General features: G+C 54.9%; 2 protein-coding genes across 2 annotated transcripts; one reads left to right on the plus strand and one right to left on the minus strand.

Moving 5' to 3' along the window:
* The first annotated feature begins 615 nt into the window (after positions 1–615).
* On the plus strand, positions 616–10687 carry MEX3A (mex-3 RNA binding family member A). Its single transcript, XM_027530582.1, has 2 exons — positions 616–1552; positions 5140–10687. Exons 1-2 carry the CDS (start codon positions 1099–1101, stop codon positions 6246–6248), a joined length of 1563 nt encoding a protein of 520 aa, XP_027386383.1. The 5' UTR covers positions 616–1098; the 3' UTR covers positions 6249–10687.
* An 828-nt stretch (positions 10688–11515) lies between these two features.
* RAB25 (RAB25, member RAS oncogene family) lies at positions 11516–18648 on the minus strand. The gene is made up of 5 exons (XM_027530616.1): positions 18339–18648; positions 14940–15135; positions 12956–13149; positions 12239–12319; positions 11516–11860 (listed from the first exon to the last, which is right to left on the minus strand). Exons 1-5 carry the CDS (start codon positions 18379–18381, stop codon positions 11733–11735), a joined length of 642 nt encoding a protein of 213 aa, XP_027386417.1. The 5' UTR covers positions 18382–18648; the 3' UTR covers positions 11516–11732.
* Between the last annotated feature and the right edge of the window lie 981 nt (positions 18649–19629).

Consider the following 19629-nt stretch of genomic DNA (forward strand, 5'->3'; position numbering starts at 1 on the left):
GACCCCGTCTTTTGCCAGGGGGTCCCACCCTCCAACCCGGCACCCCATCCCGGCCCCCCACCCCCACCCCCCAGCGCGCAGAGCCGTGTTCTCCACGCATCGCCTCTGCGGGCTTTGTCTGCTCTGCGGAGAACCTCTGCCCGCGGCCCGGAGCCGGGATCGACTCTGGGAGAACGGGAGGGGGGAGCGGAGAGCGGAGAGGGAGCGCGGCAGGGAGGGGGAAGAGGGGAGAGAAAGCGAGAGAAAGCCGCAGTGACCCAGCCGGGACAGCTCCCCGCCCTCTTCCCCCCGCCTCATTACCATAAGAAAGAGGGACCTAAGACTGGCCGGGATCGCGAAGGAGCCCGTTTTGGGAGGGGGGCACACTCCATTAGCCTGTTTTCAACCCGTTCCGTTTCTGTACACTGACTCCTTTCCTCTTTAAAAATGAGGGACCTCGACTGCCTTCCCACCCCCAGCTTCGCCTCCCAGCAGCGGGTAAAGACCGAAGGCGCATCCCTATCTTCCTCGGGTCAAGGAATTCGTCCCCGCGCCCCCGAGGGCGGGAAACTACAACTCCCGGCATGCCCCGGGCGCCCCCGGCGCGCCCCCCTCCCGTCAGTTCCATGCTGCTCCATCCAGTTCATTTAAAACAAAAGAGTTTGAGCGCTGGAAGGGGCTGGGCTCTATTGGGGGCCACTGAGCGCCGCTCCTGGACTGGGGCTCGGTGCGGGAGCCTAAGGGGGGCGTCTGGACGGTGGGGTCTAGAGACTCCCGGGACCGAGGCGGGAGGGGTGGGGGCAGAGATCCCGCAGCCCCCCGCCCCCCCGTCACCCCCGGAGAGGAGAGGAGATCTGCTTTCTCGGTTTTGCTTCTCTATCCCCCCACCCCCACCCCGGGGGCTGGGGCGAGGGGAGTCGGGTTACAGGGTGTTTGGGGAGGGGGGCTTAGAGGGAGGGTCTATCTTTCTATCTCGCTTTCTTCCCCCCTCCCCAGTTCTTTGTTCCCCCCTCCCCACACACCCCCCTCCTCTCCTCTCCCCTCCCCTCCTCTCTCCCCTTTTCCCTTCCACCACCTCTCTCTCTCCCTCTCTCTCTCTCCCCCAGCTTTTGTTTCGCCATGCCTAGTCTAGTGGTATCTGGAATAATGGAAAGAAATGGGGGCTTTGGAGAACTAGGATGTTTCGGGGGAAGCGCTAAGGACCGAGGGCTGCTGGAAGACGAGCGCGCCCTTCAGCTGGCTCTCGATCAACTCTGCCTCCTGGGTTTGGGGGAGCCCCCCGCCCCCACGGCGGGCGAGGACGGGGGAGGTGGGGGGGGCGGCGCCCCCGCGCAGCCGGCCGCCCCCCCGCAGCCGGCCCCGCCGCCGCCGCCCGCGGCGCCCCCGGCCGCCCCGACGGCGGCCCCCGCGGCGCAGACGCCCCAGCCCCCCACCGCCCCCAAAGGGGCCAGCGACGCCAAGCTCTGCGCTCTCTACAAAGAGGCCGAGCTGCGCCTGAAGGGCAGCAGCAACACCACCGAGTGTGTACCAGTGCCCACCTCCGAGCACGTGGCAGAGATCGTGGGCAGGCAAGGTAAGCGGGCGCCGGGACCGCGGAGAGGGACTGGAGTTGGGGGGCACCCCATCCCTAGCACGGAAAGTTCACTTCCTCCCTCCTTGCCCGCCTCTGGCTCAGTCCCTTCCCCACAAAGGGGGACCCGCCCCCTACCCTGATTTCGAAGTGCCTCAAAGTTCCCTGCTACCCCCCTAGTTGGAACTGTCCTCCAGATCCTTCCTTCCCTAGGGCTCTGCCCTTAGACAAAGAAATATCCTCTCTCGGAGAGAGGGAAAAGGGAGGGGGATCGGTTTTCCAATCCGGGGAGGCTGTCCGGAGGGGGTGTCCACTCGTAGCCAGAAAAACTGGCCGAATGTGCAAAAGAGTTACTCAGGAGCCTCAACTACGGCATCTACTAGTGGTTTGGGGAGGGGGCACCCCTGGGACCCCCAGCCACCTGGAGTTACAGACTTTGGGGGAGACCTGGCCCAGGAAGGCAGACTGAGTATCTGTCTCTTTGTTGGGCTGAGTGTAGGAATGGAAGGGGGTGTGGCTCATGGGAGGGTCCCAGCCTGGGGGTGAGGTGGGAAAGGGGGGCTGCTGGGAGGAGGGAGTCCTGTGGTCACCCGCACACTAAAGTTGGATGGTCTATGGGATTTTGGAAGGGGTGCCTCCAACGAAGTGCCACGTCCCGGTGTGGACCTCTTCTCCTCCCTCTCAGGCTTTTGTTCTGGGCTGGCCACGGCAAGGGGCCAGAGGCCTGCAGAAGGGTCTCTGGTAGTGAGAGAGTAGGACAGGGTGGGAAGGGGCGTGCTGAGGGGTGAGGAACCATCACCTGGAGATTTGCTGGAGGGCATGGGTCTGGGTGTGTTGTTGGGGTGGGGGGTGGGTACAGAATTAATCCAATGTAGAGTGTCTGATACCACACCCTCCTCTGCTCCAGCATCCCTGGGCGGGTGGGGGTGGGAATGTTGGTAAGGGTCCAGATTGAGCAGACGGGATCCTGGGGACCCTTCCCTCTCCCAGTTTCCCAAAGGGGAGTGGGGGGGGCGGGATTTGGAAATTGCAAGGGGGCTGGACTGGGGAGGTGTGGGGTGGGGGAGGAGCAGGGGAGGAGCTGTCCCACAGTGGGGAACAATAGAGGAGCTGCATTCCGGCTGGGAGTGAAGGAGGAGGCCGGCTGCTGGCTGGGGAAGAGGGGAGGCAAGTCGGGGAGCCCCTACTCCACATCACACCTCGTCTACCCGAAGTGTGGGGGGTTGGGGGGATTTTGCTGGGAGATCCAGAATGGAGGAGGGAAAGATGCCACTCCCCGGCGTAGCCCTCATCCCCCTGGGGCACCCCATCTCTTGAGATTTCTGGTTTTAAAAGTTGGATTTCCTCTTGTTGTCAGAAACTAAGGACCCAGAGCCCTGGAATTGGGTGGGGACACTGTTATCTTTTCTTGGGTGCGGGGGTGGTCTTGGGAGGCCCCGGAATTTCATGGAGTCATTCTTTCCTCTTCTGCCTCCGCATCAGATGGGCCTGTCTCTCATAAAAGTAGGGGGATTTCTCCTATTCAGAGAAGACAAGCCTCCCCCTCACTCCTTAAGGGAATGGAAGTCCTTTCTCTTGTCTAACCTCCCTTCTCCTGCTGTGGCGTCAGTGGTGCTCTATTTGACCTCTAGGAAGGTGAAGCCAAGTGGGTCTTCCCTTCAAGAGATGTTTCTTCGGGGTTGGGAAACGCAGGACGAGATCCGCTACCAGTTCTGCATCTATAGGCCTCTAGCTTTTCTCCTTACTTTTATACCTGGCCTGTTCTCCTCACCCCAATTCCAGCCCCCAAAGACACCTATAACAGCTCTCATGTAAGTTTAGGGGCCCAAAACTTAGAGCCAGAACCCAGGTGCCTATCAGATGCCATACATTTAGAAGTTGTAGAAGGCTCTTCACTGTTCCTTCCCCCGCCCCCCATGCCTCCCAAACAGAACAATCATTTACTGACATTAAAGCAGCAAAGATGTGGGCTTGACAACAGGTAGGACTTCTCAACTGCCAAGAGGTCTGAAGACAAAAAGGGAGGAGCAAATTCTCCTTCCTGAGGTCTCTTGAAGGTGAGGAGAGCTGCCCCCAACCCACTCTCTCCTCCCACATGCCAATCTGGTAGGTTTGGAGAAGAAGCCATCTGGAGTGGAGGAAGGAGAGGGAAAAAAAGATGAGCTCACCTCAGGCCTATGGTTGGAGGGTTAGGCAGAGTCAGAAAACTAGGACCACTGACATTGGTTGGGGAGTGAGAAAGGGAACTGTAAGTGTGTATATGGAGACGGGTATGAATGTTTACATGTGAATGGGGGCAAAAGTTGTGGGCAGGGGTGTATAGGAATGTGCTGCATGTGTCCTGGGAATGATGGGGATAGAAGAGTGGGCTGGATGAAAGGATGAAACACTGGGAATCCATGTGTATGGGGGAGAGGGGTATGTGAAAGTGTGCTTTAGACTTGCACCAGAAATAACATTTAGATAAAGGCAAGCTGCATAGCGGCTTCTAGGTCCATGTCTGTGTCTATGCATGTACACACACACATGTAGCATGTGTGCTTTGAGAAAACATGTGAGTCTCAGAGGTTCTGTGTGAAGACAGGGGCAGGGATAGGGAATTGGAAAAGGAGGAGAGAGGTTTGTCCAGTCAGCCGTCAAGGTCTGCCACCTTTAGACTGCAGTCTGGCCATCCCAGCTTCCCTCACTTTTCTCTTTCCCCTTCTCCCTCTTTGTCTCTCTTTGTCTGGGCCATTCTCCTTTCTCTTCCTGCCTCTCTCCCCAGCCTCTCAGCTTTTACCCACTCCTTCTTCAAAGCAGGAGTATGGGTCGAGAACACCTTCTCCCCCCACCCTACTCAGCCCGCAGCCCATCTTGGCTCTCCTGCCCCAGGGGACAGGGTGGCAGGAGTGTCCATGAGGTCAGGCACTGCGTCCCTCACACGTCATTATCCTCCTTTCCTTCCTAAAACTGATTCTCAGACCCTTCCCGACCTCCCACACTCCATGAGTTGCTGAAAACTTGCTGTGAATTTGGGACCGGCTGAGAGACACTAATGGGTGGAAGGCATGGGAGCAGATGCGGGTCAGTCGTCCCAGTGTAGACTGGAAGACACTTTTAATGCATGGAGATCAAGTGAGGAGTAGACTGTAGGCTTCTGAGGCAAGATCAGGGTCAGTGACAGACTGGAGATCTCAGTTGCAGGGCAGGGTGGGTGATTGAGTGATTTGGAAGTTTGTGAGTAGCCAGAAATCAGTAGAGAAATTGGGGAAAACAGCTAATGGTTGTCGAGGAGTTAGTGAGTAGATTAGCAGCTTGTCTGGGAAGGTCAGTGATTATTTCAGGATTTCAAAGGGTGCATAAATTTGGAGGTCCTACATGGAATTCAAGGGAAAGTTGCAACATTTTGCAATCTGTGGCTGATAGATACACTGGATAGATTTAAGATACAGTAAGTGAATTGTTCTGGTTAGAGTAGGGGGGAGGGTTTCCTAAGGGTAGATAGAGGTTCCTGGTGGGCTGGGTATCGGAGTAGGAGCAGGAGCTTGTTGGTTCCAGCACAAACCTTCTTGCCTTGTGAGTTTATTTCTCTCTTCCCTTCCCTATCCCAGGCTGCAAGATTAAGGCTCTGAGGGCCAAGACCAACACCTACATCAAGACGCCCGTGCGAGGCGAGGAGCCAGTGTTCATGGTGACTGGGCGGCGGGAGGACGTGGCCACAGCCCGCCGGGAAATCATCTCAGCGGCCGAGCACTTCTCCATGATCCGCGCCTCGCGCAACAAGTCGGGCGCCGCCTTTGGAGTGGCGCCTGCTCTGCCCGGCCAAGTGACCATTCGTGTGCGGGTGCCCTATCGCGTGGTGGGACTGGTGGTGGGCCCCAAGGGGGCAACCATCAAACGCATCCAGCAGCAGACCAACACGTACATTATCACGCCAAGCCGGGACCGCGACCCGGTGTTCGAGATCACCGGTGCCCCGGGGAACGTGGAGCGTGCGCGCGAGGAGATCGAAACGCACATCGCGGTCCGCACAGGCAAGATCCTCGAGTACAACAATGAAAACGACTTCCTGGCGGGGAGCCCCGACGCCGCGCTGGATAGCCGCTACTCGGAGGCCTGGCGGGTGCACCCTTCCGGCTGCAAGCCCCTCTCCACCTTCCGGCAGAACAGCCTGGGCTGCATCGGCGAGTGCGGAGTGGACTCTGGCTTTGAGGCCCCGCGCCTCGGCGAGCAGGGAGGGGACTTTGGCTATGGCGGGTACCTGTTTCCTGGCTATGGCGTGGGCAAGCAGGACGTGTACTACGGAGTGGCGGAGACTAGCCCCCCGCTCTGGGCGGGCCAGGAGAACGCCACGCCCACCTCTGTGCTCTTCTCTTCCGCCTCTTCCTCCTCCTCCTCTTCCGCCAAGGCCCGCGCTGGGCCCCCGGGAGCGCATCGCTCTCCTGCTGCCTCCGCGGGTCCCGAGCTGGCTGGACTCCCGAGACGCCCGCCGGGAGAGCCGCTCCAGGGCTTCTCTAAACTTGGGGGGGGCGGCCTGCGGAGCCCCGGCGGCGGGCGGGATTGCATGGTGTGCTTCGAGAGTGAGGTGACTGCCGCACTGGTGCCCTGCGGACACAACCTGTTCTGCATGGAGTGTGCAGTACGCATCTGTGAGAGGACGGACCCGGAGTGTCCCGTCTGCCACATCACAGCCACGCAAGCCATCCGAATATTTTCCTAAGCTCCTGGCCCCTGGCCTCCTGGGGCCGCTCCCCAGGGGCCCTTCCTGGAGCTGTTTTCCACTGGGGCCTTTTGCAAATCAGTGGTTTGAGGGGCAAGGTGCTTAGATACTCGCTTGCTGGGGGGGCGGGGAGGGGAGGCGATGGTGGCTGGAGGGCGGGGCCACTTTCAGAGCCTCTGGTCCCCCTATCCTGGAAAGGTTGGGAGGGGGGCCAGGCCGGAAATTTTACTAGAGTTACAACTCTGATACCTCAACACACCCTTCAATCCGGAAGCAGCTAAAAAACTTTTGTTTTGCCAGAGGTGGCCGCTAAGGCATCCTGACTCCCTGCCCGCCCAACTCACACTACCCCTTCCTCTAGGGAGGGGATGGGGAACGGGAGAGGGAGAGTTACCATCTGTATCTAGAGGTGCTCCAACAATCCCCAAGCCTCTGGTCCTGACCTCTGACCTCCAACCACGACCCTTTAGACCCTCCACCACCTTGTATTCTGTTTGAGGATTTGTTCTGGGCTTCCAGCAGTATGAGGGGGTTGGGGCCCTTTCAGAAGTCTGAATGGATTTTCTGAGGGGGAAGGGGAGGAAGTATGTCAATCAATAAAAGGGCTCAGAACTCGTCCCTCCCCACAAAGCTGGGCTAGAGGAATCTGGAGAGGGGTGCTCCTCTGCTTTCCCTACACACTCTCCTCCCCGTCATCCTTCCCTTTGGGTTTTCCTCTCTCCTTAGCTCTGTCCTCCAGCTCTTCTCTCTGCTTCCCCTTGCCGGCTGTCACAACCAGCCCTGCCTGTCTTTTTTTTCTTTCCTTCTCGCCTCTCCTTCTGCTCCATCCAGCTCAGCTTTGGGGGACACTATCCCCTGGGGAGAGGCAGAGGGAAAAAACATTTTGATGGTCCCCTCAATTCCTCTTTGTCATTCGGAGGCCCACTTTTCTCCTCCTCCAAAGAAACACCTCAAATTCTTGATAGAATGTATTCCTGTTCTCAGTGAATATTTGAAGAGAGGACTAATACTGGGGTACATAAAGGGTCAAACCTCCACCCTTATCATCTTTGGGCATTACATGTAGGGAGCAGTTTGGGGGCTGGGTTTTCTGGTGGTGGGATGGGGAGAGCCAGGGTAGTGTGTCTGCTCTTGGGGAGCAGGAAAGAGGCAGTAGGAGATGCTGCTGGAGGGAGGCAGGGTTCCTCCTCCCTTGCAGTGCCCCATTCCCTGCGCCCCTCTCTGGACCTCACCTGAACCCCTGTTAACAAATTAATCATGAAGTCTCTGTCTCACTCATTGAGGAGAGACCTTGTCTTCAGAGAGGGGTCACTCCAGAGCCAAGCAGGACTGGGGTGCAGCCGGGCCTGTTCTAAGAATCATGTATTATTACAGGCCTTGCACCCCCTTTGCTGCTTCCCTACTGCTCACCTGGGGCAATCACCAGCCTCCCACCCTCCTGGTTCCGCTGGCCGGGCTAGGAGGGGATGGGGGATGGGAGTCCCCGGGGGTCCTAGGAGATTCTTGTATATAGTAGGGTGGGACTGTTCTAAGTGATCTCTGAGCCTTGAGGCTCGGGAGTCCCATTCTTCCTGGATGGAGAGGGGGTGCAGGGATGGGGGCACAGAGGGGATTTCCTCCTCTCCTTCCTCCTGTTGTGAATTAACTCACCTCTCCTCAGCCTGCCCCTCCAGACCACCAGCCAGGGAGGGGAGCGGAAGGAGGTCACAGCCAGGAAAACTGGCCTGTGACAACTTCCCTCCTTCCCGCCAATGTGAGCCATCCTGAGATGTCTGTACAATAGAAACCAAACCAAACCAATGGGCACCCCTCGGGCGCCGAGGGGGGGTGGGGAGGGGGGTGGGAAGATGGGATGTCTGTCTGTCGATCCCCTCCCCCTCTCCACTCTACCCACAAAGGCGGAAGACTGTTACACTAGGGGGCTCAGAAAATTCAATCCCACTCTTACTAATTGAGCCAAACCTAGAAACCAACACAAAACACATAGTGAGAGACAAAATAGAGGAGAGAAAGAGAGCATGAGAGGGAGCGAGATAGGCAACCAACACAGAGGAGAGAAAACAAAAATAGAAAAAAAAAAAAGCAGTTCTTTATAATTTAATATTCTATTTTAATAAAGGCATTTATTACCGTATAAATGTAGCAAAGAACCTGGGCTAATATGAAAAAAAAAAAGACTTTTTATTAGGTAATTTATTATATGAAAAGGATATTTTATTTTATGATAAAGTGATCCTTAAAAAAATAAAAAAACTTTAGAAGGTTTAGAATATATGTAGGGAGAGAAGAAGAAAAAAAAATACATTTGTATTCAGAGTTAAATCTTAAAAAAGTGTTTTTAATATATGTTCTGGTTTACGTTCCTTTTTTCCCCCACATTTTTTTGGGGAGGAATGTCGTTTGCTTTTCCGGGGGAGCATCCTGGGATGGCTTGTGGAGACGGGCTAGGGGAACCTGGTCCCTCTGGGGCCCTGCAGGTAGATTGGATTTCACCCCCAAGGCTCCCCCTCCCTCTCCCCCTCCCCTTTGGGGGAGCCGGCAGAGCCAAACAAAGAAAGGGATTAAGGAGAAAGGAAGAAGCAGTAGGACTGAGGATCCTGGGGTGTCCCCCCTGCCCCTTCCCCTGTCCGGTCCCAGGGGCAAGTAAGGTGGGGAAGTCCAGAACTGAGGCCTAGCAGGCCTATGGGAACCCTCAGAGAGGTGTGAGATTTAAGAGAAATAGTTTTTTTTTTGTTTTTTTTTTTTAACCAAAAATGAGAGAGAGAAGAAAAACCGAGGGGTTTAAAAGAAAAGAATACTACAAAATAATAATAATTAATAATAATAATAATTCAAATTTATTTCATATAATCCTAGAGACAAAGAGAAAGAATTACTAGTTACTTAGTAGACGATATTCAGATAGCTTAAAGTTTAGTAGCATTGAGGGCCCCTGGGTCCAGTAGAATGTATAAAAGTCATAATGAAAAGGAAAATAGAGGAGGGAAGTGGCTGAGTCCACCCTGAGCCCCCCCCCCCCCCCCCCCATCTTCAGATATCAGGGTGGAGCAGGTTGCTAGTTATGGTTGGGAGCTTCCTTCCAGTCTGCTGGGGTTGATTCTAAGAATCCTTGGATTTTTAAATTATAGGACAAATAGATGAGGGGCTCAGTTCCCAGGGTCTTTGAAAGCATGAACACTGATCATTTCAACCAGAGGTGGGCTGGGTTAGGGACAGCTGAGGTGGGAGAACATGGTTGGCTCCCTGTCTTTGGGCAGCCCTTACTCCAAACATGTCCTCTTGGGGCTCTCTGAGAGGGGGAAGATTGCCCAGCTTCAACCCTCCAGAGACAGCTTCTCCCAGGCCTAACTGAGGAAGTCCTTCCTGAAGTATAACTGCAATCCATTCTACCTCTGATTAATTCAAGAGCCTGGTAGGTCATTCCACCAACAGACACACATGCACACGCTTCTTTCTCTCCCAGAGCTTCAAGGGGACTGGAGGGTATCTGTCCCCCATTCTTTTCCCTACTGCTTAGCTTCTGACCTCCATGGCAGCAGGTGAAAGAATGATCTCAACAATCAGTCTCCTTTAAAGCTGCACTGTGCTTTACAAATTTGCAGAAGTGCTTTATTATCTCTTAGATACCAAGGACTTGCCACCCACTGGGGTGGAATGGAGACGCTGTCCTTGAAGGCCTGGGAGAACTGGCCCCCAAGGGTACAAAGTCAGGGGGTGCAGCAGGGACTTTAGGTGACCCTCAACCCTAACCATCTGTTCTAGTTCACTGCCATCTGTAAGAGTTCAGGTAGAGGTCATCTGCTGTACCCTGACCCTCCCCATAGAAAGTTGGGGAGCTTGGCTTTTGCTTGTGCACTTGCCTTCTACCAACCCCAGCTTGTAATCAGTTGGTCCCCCCACCCTCACTCCTGTCCAAGGGGGTGTAGAGGCCTCTTGACTCTTGGCAAGAAGTTCCATGACACTAATGACTCTGTCATGCCCCTCCCTGGCCCTAGACCCCAAACATATCTCCTCCCCAATTTACTCTTCTCACCCCACCCAGGGACAGACTTTTCCCCTGCTCTTTTTGTCCTAGGAACCCCGCTAGTTTGGGAAGGTAGCGTCTGGGGTGGGGAGGGCTTCCTCTTCCCTGCTCGAGGGTGCGGGTGGGGTAGGGTGGGTGGGGGGAGACAGCCCTGGGGCAGGGGAATGGTCTCTCCACTGTAGAAAGTAGAGTAGGATTGTGGTCAGACTTAATTTGAGGCATCTAGTGAAGACACGTTACAAATCCACCAGGAAAACCATTTCAAAAGCAAAATAAAGGCGGGAAACAAAACGGACCCATGAATAATCAAGTCAAAGTGATGTTGCACAAAATGCAGAGAAACCAAGAAGGGGGAGGGTTAATGTATTAAATGTGCTATTAAGAACTTAATTTTATTAAAAGTATTATTACTTAAGGCTCAGGCTTCTTTCTTGGCTTGTTGGTCAGAACCACCTTAGGGTGAGTGGGGTTTTCTCTGGTGTCATTCTGGGTGACCTTGCTTACCTTGCATGAAGTGGGTGGCTCCTATCTGTTTGCTCTCCACAGCTCCCTACTTGGGTCTCTAAGTACTCAACCCCTCTTTTCTCTCCATTTACCTCCTTCTATTCCTTGGGGCACCAGGAGACCTCATTCAACCTTGCCTTGCAGAACAGGGGAAGGCGAGGCAGGGCCACCTAGACCTTGCCTGGAAAGCCAGCTTCCGGACTTGATGGAGAAAGGGCTGAGCTGAGAGCTCGACCCTCCCATCAATTTGCACCAGATTCAATCCATCCCTACACCCCACATCTTCTCTTCAGGGTCAAGCAGAAACCTGGATGGAAGACTTAGGCCTTCCACCTCCCAGGCTTAAAATCCCTTCCCCAGCACACACAGCCTGGGCTGGCCCTGACTCCCCTTTTCTTAAACATCCCCCCTGCCTCCTCCCCTCACCCCTGGCATTGGAGTGACCTCAGCTCTTGGCACCAGGGCCCAGGGCACCAGATGGTACCCGCTGATGGTTTCCTTTGTCTCTCCTTCCAGATACCCCCTCTCTGCCATGCTGTGCTCCCTCTTCCACCTGCCCTGGGGGTTGGCAGAGGGAAGGGCGGGCACCTCCCACCCCCTTGGCACTGTCCCCAGACCACAAGACTCCAGAGACAGCTGGCCCTGGGGGGCAGTGGATACGGTGGTGGGGATGAGGGGAGGGAAAGGGGAACAAGGACTCAGAGGAGGGCCCAGAGATGAAGAGGAGGCAGCAGGATGGTCAGGCTTGATATAAAACACAGCTTTATTGGAGGGCCGTAGTCTGTAAGAGGGGGACCGATAATAGAGATCTGGGGGCAGGGAGGGGCACATGAAGACCTTAGAGCTCTGCAGGGTTGTGGACAGGGACTGGCCCCTCTGACATCTGGACCAACAGGGCAGAGAAAGCTCCTGGAGCTGGGCAGGGCTGGGGGGCACCGGAACACAGTGGGGGCAGGTCAGAGGCTGATGCAACAGGCCCTCTTCTCCCCAGGACCCAGCTCCTGCCCAGCCGGGCCACTGCCCAGGGTGACGGCATTGGTCCGGGCGTTGTTCTGCCTCTGCTTGGACACCTTGGCGAAGATCTCTGTGAGGGCAGAGGGCAGTGATCAGGGCAGATGAAGATTAGAAGCCCACCCTCCTCATAAACACTCTGCGTGCCCCTTTCTGAACACTGGGGGTTTTGCTGGAAGGAAGAGGAGTTTGGGCACCTGGGTCCCGTCGACTTACGTGGGTGGAGCGGGACTAAGAATCAGGTCCCTGGGAGTGTGGCCTTCTGGTTCTTTCCCTAAGCTCCAGGGGTGGGGGTGTATGAGGGAGGCTCTGAGGAGGCTGGGGGGGCCCACAGAGGGGATGAGGAATCGGCTGGGGCGGGCGAGGGCTGGGTGTCTGCGTTCCTCCCGCTGCCCGCAGAAGCCTCAGGGGTGGGATGGCGGTGCCTGTCGAATGGAGGCAGGGGCTCTACCTTTGAGGACAGTCTCAAAGGCCAGCTCGACATTGGTGGAATCCAGGGCCGAGGTCTCCAAGAAGAGCAGCCCATTGTTTTCTGACAGAGAGGAAGCACACCGTTAGTTGTGAAGGGTCAAGACAATCATATTCACTTCACGTTTTACCATGTACGTTCGTTACGCGCTAAACCCTTGGCATGTGTGGCTCATTTAAACCTACAGACAAACTGGAAGGTAGGTCTAAATACTATTCCTCTCTTTTAGAAGAGGAAACTGTAGCCCAGAAACAGAGAGAATGAAAAAAGAACTTGCTTTGTGTCCCACATCTAGTCACGATCACCAAGAGACACGGGCTAGGCCACGGGACCCCACAGCCTACACCCTTAATCCCTGTATCCTGCTGCCTCTAAACCCCAGAAAGCTCCTGGGGAAAGTGTGACAGGAGACAGTCAAGGGAAGCCCATCTGCCACACTTAGGATCTCTGAGCACGGCAATGTGGGCTGCCTTAAAACCAGCTATGAATAATTGCCCATAAAGACAGGGCAAATGGGTGGGACATAACGAGGGACACAGGGTCACTGAGGGGAAGGTCTAGGAGATTCTGAGGCAGGCAGAATGGAAGTGGGGAGCCTGGGGAGGAAGTCCAGGCCAGAGCCCTACAGGGGGACCAAGGGCTGGGATTACATTGGCAGAGCAGCCGGAGGGGTCCGGCTGGGTTGTGGTGGGCTCTCACCAGCAAACATGCGGGCTTCCTCAGTGGGCACCTCCCGGGACTGGCTGAGGTCACTTTTGTTACCGACGAGCATGACGACGATTGTGGCCTCGGCGTGGTCGTAGAGCTCCTTCAGCCAGCGCTCCACCACAGCATAAGTCTGGTGCTTAGTTAGGTCAAACACCAGGAGGGCCCCCACAGCACCACGATAGTACCTGGGTAGGGGGTTAGTGGGGTGGACAGAGGCAAGGTCAGGGCCATCAAGTCTAACCTCAGAACAGAACTCTTAGGCCAAAAGCCAGAGATGAGCACCAGAGACAGGGAAATATGAAGATTACAGTCCAGAGACCCAAAGCGCTCAGGGCAGTCCAGAGCTCCCATGTCTGATGCTGAACGCCTTCCAAGGATACTGGTCTTGGAGTCTCTGAAGACTCACCTCCCTTCTCCAAAACCACAGGCTCCCTCCTCCCTCCTAACCCCTCTGCTGCCTCTGGTCTTTGTTCTGATGTTAGCCACAGCTATCCACGGATGTATCCAGGGCTCTGGTCAAACTAGCTTCTTGGATGCCCAACACCCCAAATCTCCCTCACATAGCTCCTTGACCCCCAGTGCTTTTCTCTCATGGCCATCTTTCTAGAACTAGCTGAATCTTCCTGACCATCTGAGGCACCCTTACTAAGTATCCAGTCTCACTCTTGGAAGTTTGATAGCACTTCTTCAGACTGAAAGAAAGAAAGTAAAAGTGAAGTCACTCAGTTGTGTTCAACTCTTAGTGACCCCAGCAGGTTGGTCTTCCCCACTCCTGACTCGCCGATCAGCACCTCCTGCAGCCTCCTAAGGCTCCTCCATCCATGGGATTTTCCAGGCAAGAGTGGGTTGCCATTTCCTTCTCCAGGGGATCTTCCCGACTCAGGGGTTGAACCCGGGTTTCCCGCATTACAGGCAGACGCTTTACCCTCTAAGCCACCAAGGGAAGCCAGACTGTTGCTGCTGCTGCTAAGTCACTTCAGTTGTGTCCGACTCTGTGCGACCCCATAGACGGAGCCCACCAGGCTCCCCCGTCCCTGGGATTCTCCAGGCAAGAACACTGGAGTGGGTTGCCATTTCCTTCTCCAATGCAGGAAAGTGAAAAGTGAAAGTGAAGTTGCTCAGTCGTATCTGACTATTAGCGACCCCATGGACTGCAGCCTGCCAGGCTCCTCCGTCCATGGGATTTTCCAGGCAAGAGTACTGGAGTGGGGTGCTATTGCCTTCATATATAATTATTCCCTTTGTACTGAGGCTTGTAAGAGTCAAGTAACCAGTCCAAGAGTGATGAATATGCATAAACAAAGCCACAAAACCCCCAACTCCTGCTTCCTGCCCCCTTGCAGGTGCTACCCGCCCCCCCCCCCCCCCCGACACACACACCATCTTTGGCCTGACACTGACTGGTAGACGCTCTGTGTCCAGTATCAAGAGGCTTATGTTCCTCTGTGTCCTCTGAGTTTTGTAAAGTGTGGTTATGGGGTCCAGCCTTTCACCTTGCAGTTAGATAGTGAAGGTTGCCAAGTGCAAAGCACTGCAGAAGTGAGGGGGAGGTGCTCTCGATCCTAGAATATGTCCCCATCACAGCTGCACCCCAATTTCACCTGCTTGAAACACAAACTTCTTATCTAAAGAGGGATTAATGATAGCACCTTACTCCTGTGGTATTTGGAGGATTACATAAAATGCCCAATGTAAAGTGTCCTGTACCTTCCCTGGCACATAGTAAAGACAAGTAAGTGGTGGTGATGACTCCTGTTTTTGGCTCCAGCAGTCAGTATCATTGCTTCCTGTCTCAGACTGTTCGTAGCTCAGAGTACTCCTGTCTTCTCCCCCAAGCCATGGTGGCCCCACGGTCCCATTCAGGGAACTCCCTGCTGAGTTTCCTTGCCTCCTCCTCCTCCACTCCTCCTCCAATGGTACCCCCTGACTTCCCCAGCACCCCAGCACCCCAGTACACCCCCAGCCCAGGGCTCACGCCGACGTGATGGCTCGGTACCGCTCCAGGCCAGCCGTGTCCCAGATCTGAGCCTTGATAGCGGCAGTGCCCAGCATGACAGTGCGGGTGGAGAACTCAACCCCGATGGTGGTGCGGCTGTCGTGGCTGAACTCATTGCGAGTGAATCGGGACAGCAGGTTGGTCTTCCCCACTCCTGACTCGCCGATCAGCACCACTGAAGGAGTGGAGAGATAAGGACTGAACTTAGAGGGTCTGCCCATCAGAAAAGACGAGTAGCTCAGAAAACTGAGGAGGGAGCCAGGTCTCCTGGCAGAGCCATGCACGCACGCTCAGTTGCGTCCCACTCTTTGCCACCCTATGGGCTGTAGACTGCCAGGCTCCTCTGTCCATGGGATTCTCCAGGCAAGAATATTGGAGTGGGTTGCTGCGTCCTCCTCCAGGGGATCTTCCCGATCCGGGGATCTAACCTGCGTCTCTTAAGTCTCCTGCATTGGCAGGCGGGTTCTTTACCACTAGCGCCACAGGAAGCCTGGCAGAGACAAGGGTCTCCAACTCTACATGATGCACCCACCCTGGGGCAGAAGGGATGAGAGTCTGAAACAGGCTGAGGGGCTTCAAGGGTTCTAGGCCTGGCCTGTTGCAACATAGCGGCACACATCAGCCCAAGAATTTGGTGAGGGAGTGATGTCTATGGGCTGTTTGTGGATAGTGGCGTCCAAGGGTTATGAGGTAACAGGGAGGGTAGGGGGTCTGTGTGTGGGGGGGTGCACATTTCTGGGCGAGAGGATCTGAGAACATGGGCGTGTTTCTATGTATACAAGCTGGAAGGAGAAGTGGGCAGTTTGTGTGTGTTTGCGAGGGGAGAATAGCAATATGGGTGAGGACAAAGTTGGCAGCTGACACTTCTGTGGGCGGGGGAAAGGTATGGGGGTATGTGTGCAGAAATTAGGATCCCGTTATCCCCAAGAAGGGGCAGTCTTGCATGCTTCAGACCATGGAACTGGATGTGGGGCCAGTTATGCATGGCTTCAGCAACTTATTATTCTCTTTCTGATGAAAAAAATGGGAATAACAATTTTATCTGTGAGTTGTTGCAAGAAGTAAACAAGATATTGCCCAGGATATAGTGAGTGTGCAAAACTGTTACTGTCATTATTGTTGGTGGTGAAAAGTGAAAGTGTTAGTCACTCAGTCGTGTTCGACTCTTTGTGACCCCAGAGACTGTACCTTGCCAGGCTCCTCTGTCCATGGGATTCTCCAGGCAAGAATACTAGAGTGGGTAGCCATGCCCTCCTCCAGGGGGTCTTCCTGACCCAGGGATCGAACCGAACCTGGGTCTCCTGCGTCTCCTACATTGCAGGTGGATTCTTTACCCACTGAGCCGCCTGGGAAACTCGTTGTTGGTAGGCTGGTGCTTTTACCTTTAGGTTTTCATGGACAAGGATACACCAGAGGGGCCATGAAGAGCCTTTGGGTTGAAGGGCAGGATCCAGGGCCCTGCCTTACCCACTGTGAGTGAGCTAGGGGCTGGCATTAAAATGTGGGGGCTGATGTTAAATATAACCCATAATCCACTGGCCCGGAGCTACCCAGGGTGGTTCTGGAAAGGCCAGCTGGTGCCCCAGGACTGGGCACTGCATAATCTGGGTGCTGGTCCCCACTCACCCTCTGACTAGCTATATGACCCTGAACAAGTGGCTCATCTTTTCTGGGTCCCAGTTTCCCTGTTCATTAAATCTACAAAGGCTCACTCCAACTTCAAAAATTCCTTATTTGTGTAGGATAGGGAAGAGCTGGGAGCTGTATGGATGTTTGTAGGTAAGAGGATTTATGAACATGAGTGTGTGTGTGTGTCTCTGCTATTGGGAACCTCATCCCCATCTCATCCCTCCCACGAGGTGGACTCTGAGCCAGGGCTTTGAGTACTGACTGTGCAACCTTTTGAAAACTATTTGTTCTGTGTCTTATCCTCTGAAAAATGGAGATACTAATGGTTAACGTTTTTTGAGCCCCCTCCAGTATGCCCGGTGCCCTCCTGAACGTCTGAACTCATTTAATCCTCACAACAATGCTACAAGGCAAGTACCTCTATTAGGATCACCCCATGTTTACAGGGGGTGGGTGTTCAATGACTTACACAAGATAACACAGCCAGTGTGGTAAACGTGAGCTGTGCTGCCCACATGAGCCTTCCAGGGAGGCCTTGCCCCCAGCCACAGGGAGTGCAGGCAGCACCCAGCCTTCAGCTGTTGCTCCTTCAGCATCTGCTTCTGAAATCGAGGCAGCCTCATCTGGGCTCATGCCTCTCCCTGGGCTGCCACACCCAGTGCACAAAGAGAGGGGAAACCCAGAGCTGCTCGCCCATGGTCAAGGCTTTGTGTTCCTGCCTTGCAGTGTGACTTCTCCCTCTGCCCAATCCTGTGTCCTTCCTCTTCCTTTCACTGCTGTTGAGCCACAATAAACATCTCACACCCCAAACTTCTCCGGGTCTGCCTCTAGTGACCCTAAATTGCAATAACTCCTAAGTGGCGGGGCTGAGATCTGAACTCGGTATTGCCCCAGTCTACTGTGACCCCTTACCTTGTCTCCCTTCCTGGGAAAAATGCTGGGAGTACAGGTTTCCCAAGCCCTGGTCTCCTGAGAGTCCCAGCTCAAGGGAGGGTGGAGCTGAGGCTGGGAGGGTGGAGTGGCTGGACAGGGAATCGTAGCGCTGCCAGTCCACCCTGCCCTGAAGGAGGTGCGGAGGTGGGGGTAGGGAACACACGACTGGCTAAACACAGGGGCGAGATAAAGGAGCAGGAAAGATACATGCAAACTTCCAGGGATAGCCTAGTTAAACCCAGTTCCTGGTATTTGAGCCCAGGGGGTCTGCCAAGGGACAGACCAACGAGCCTATGGTGCTGGGAGTTCTCCAGATTCTATTAGACCCTGGTCCCGATTCATATCTTCCCTGTGTCTTCCTCCAGCCCTGTATGGTAGAGATCTTCCTATCTCTCCTTTGCTGTACAGCTGCCCGGAAAGGTGACTTTCTTCCTCTTAAGTCTGCTTGTCCCTCCTTCTCAGGAGGGAATCCTCTCTGAAGTCTCACCTCCATCTCTTGTGCTGCAGTGGCTAACTCTTCCGAGGGACTGGGGCTTCCCTTAGGAGTGGGGCAGAAGAGCCTGACTTGCACCGTTAAGGAGTGATCAACATTATTTACTTCCGCAGAGCATTCTGGCAGCTCCAGGACTTTTGCTCCTGTAAACAGACCCCCCGCCCCCCCCCACTCCTTAAGCTTTCTTTCTGATCTGAAGGAATGATGAGCCCTGGGAGGGGGGCCCTGCTAATTGATTCAAAAACAGGAAGGGGCCCTCTGGCTCTGCTGTTCTCTTCCTGGGTCTCTTTCAGGTATTCTTTCTTTATGGACCCCCGACTCACCCTTGAAGACAAAGTTATAATCTTCCTCGGCTCTGTTTCCCATCTTGGCTCCGCATGGAGGGCACAAGTATCTTCGAGGGCAGAGGTGATGGGTCTACGCGTTGGCTCAATGCCCTCAACTCTCAGCTCTCAAGACACCTGGATCCGTCCTTCCTCTCATTGAGAGTAAAGAGACTTCTGCAGTGAGAGGGATCGAGGGCCGACTTTAGGCTAGCCAGGGCCTAGGGAGGCTCAGTTCTGGCAGGTGCAGAGCTGTAAGGAATCTGAGAGGAAGGAAGCTGAGAACAGGAAGAGTGAGCGGCTGGAGACCTAGAGCCCAGGTGGGTGGAGAGATGATGACGTCAGACAGGTTAGACAGGTTGGGTTTCTGCTCTCAGCCTGGGCTCTTGCAAGCAGGTGAGCAGGCTCAAGGGAATGACAATGGGGGCAGCTAGGACAGGGACAGGACCTTCGGAGAGCCAGCTGAGGACTAAATGTGCGTTGCTAGGCTCCTGGGACCTGTGGCTGGGGAGTCCCACCCACTAGTGAGAAATAGTCCTTCAGGGAGCAAGAAACTACACAGCCTTCTGCTATTCCTTGGAACCGAGTAGGAGTGGTAACTGGGGGCACCAGAGGAAGGGCTGTGGGGGGAGGGGCTGGGGTCACCCCACTGCAGGGCAGAGCTCGGGGAGGGGCATCTTGGATGCAGCAACTTCTACCCTTCCCTGACAGCCTAGGACCTGGGATGGGCAGTTTCTCAACCTGGGTGGAGCTGGGACTTGCAACCTACCAGCTTCCCTAGGATGAGTCCCTTCCTACAGCACTGGGAAAGGTCCAGCCTTGCTCTAAGGACTCTGGACTAGGGGGAGCTGGGGCAGAAACAGCCAGGTGCAGAGACGGGTCTCACTGTTGGGCCAGGACTTCTTAATTGTTTCTACTCTTTCCCCAGGACCTGAAGCTTCAGGGCAGATACTTCCTGTGTGCAAAGGACTTCCTGATCTGGAGAGGGGTCTGCGTAAAGCTTGTGAATGCCCAGAGAAGAGGGAAGGGGTGGCCCTCGTAGGCCACTAGGGGGCACACTCCCAATCCCAAGAGTAAAAAAGGGGCCCCCCAAAGTTGGAACTGAAGGACACTGAACTCCCACAGCCTGTTCTCTCTTCATCCAACACGACCCCCACCAGCCCCTTGTTCCTCTTGGCTCACTCCCAAGGTTTTGACAAGCAGGTGGGTAAGATTCTTCTCTGAGTGGCAGGGGCCTGGTGAAGTCACAGCACTGAACCAGCCAAGGGAGCCTAGGCACCTCTGCCAAAAA

This window comes from Bos indicus x Bos taurus, chromosome 3, assembly GCF_003369695.1.
Source record: "Bos indicus x Bos taurus breed Angus x Brahman F1 hybrid chromosome 3, Bos_hybrid_MaternalHap_v2.0, whole genome shotgun sequence".
Lineage (NCBI taxonomy): Eukaryota > Metazoa > Chordata > Mammalia > Artiodactyla > Bovidae > Bos > Bos indicus x Bos taurus.

What these genes read in the sequence shown, in the direction of transcription:
- MEX3A (XM_027530582.1), top strand. Translation starts at nt 1,099, where the DNA reads ATGCCTAGTCTAGTGGTATCTGGAATAATGGAAAGAAATGGGGGCTTT. An exon ending in AGAGATCGTGGGCAGGCAAG is followed by an intron (nt 1,553 to 5,139) that starts GTAAGCGGGCGC and finishes TCCCTATCCCAG; the next exon opens with GCTGCAAGATTAAGGCTCTG.
- RAB25 (XM_027530616.1), bottom strand. Translation starts at nt 18,381, where the DNA reads ATGGGAAACAGAGCCGAGGAAGATTATAACTTTGTCTTCAAGG. An exon ending in GGAAGCCCGCATGTTTGCTG is followed by an intron (nt 12,320 to 12,955) that starts GTGAGAGCCCAC and finishes CCTCTCTGTCAG; the next exon opens with AAAACAATGGGCTGCTCTTC. An exon ending in CTTTGAGACTGTCCTCAAAG is followed by an intron (nt 11,861 to 12,238) that starts GTAGAGCCCCTG and finishes CTGCCCTCACAG; the next exon opens with AGATCTTCGCCAAGGTGTCC.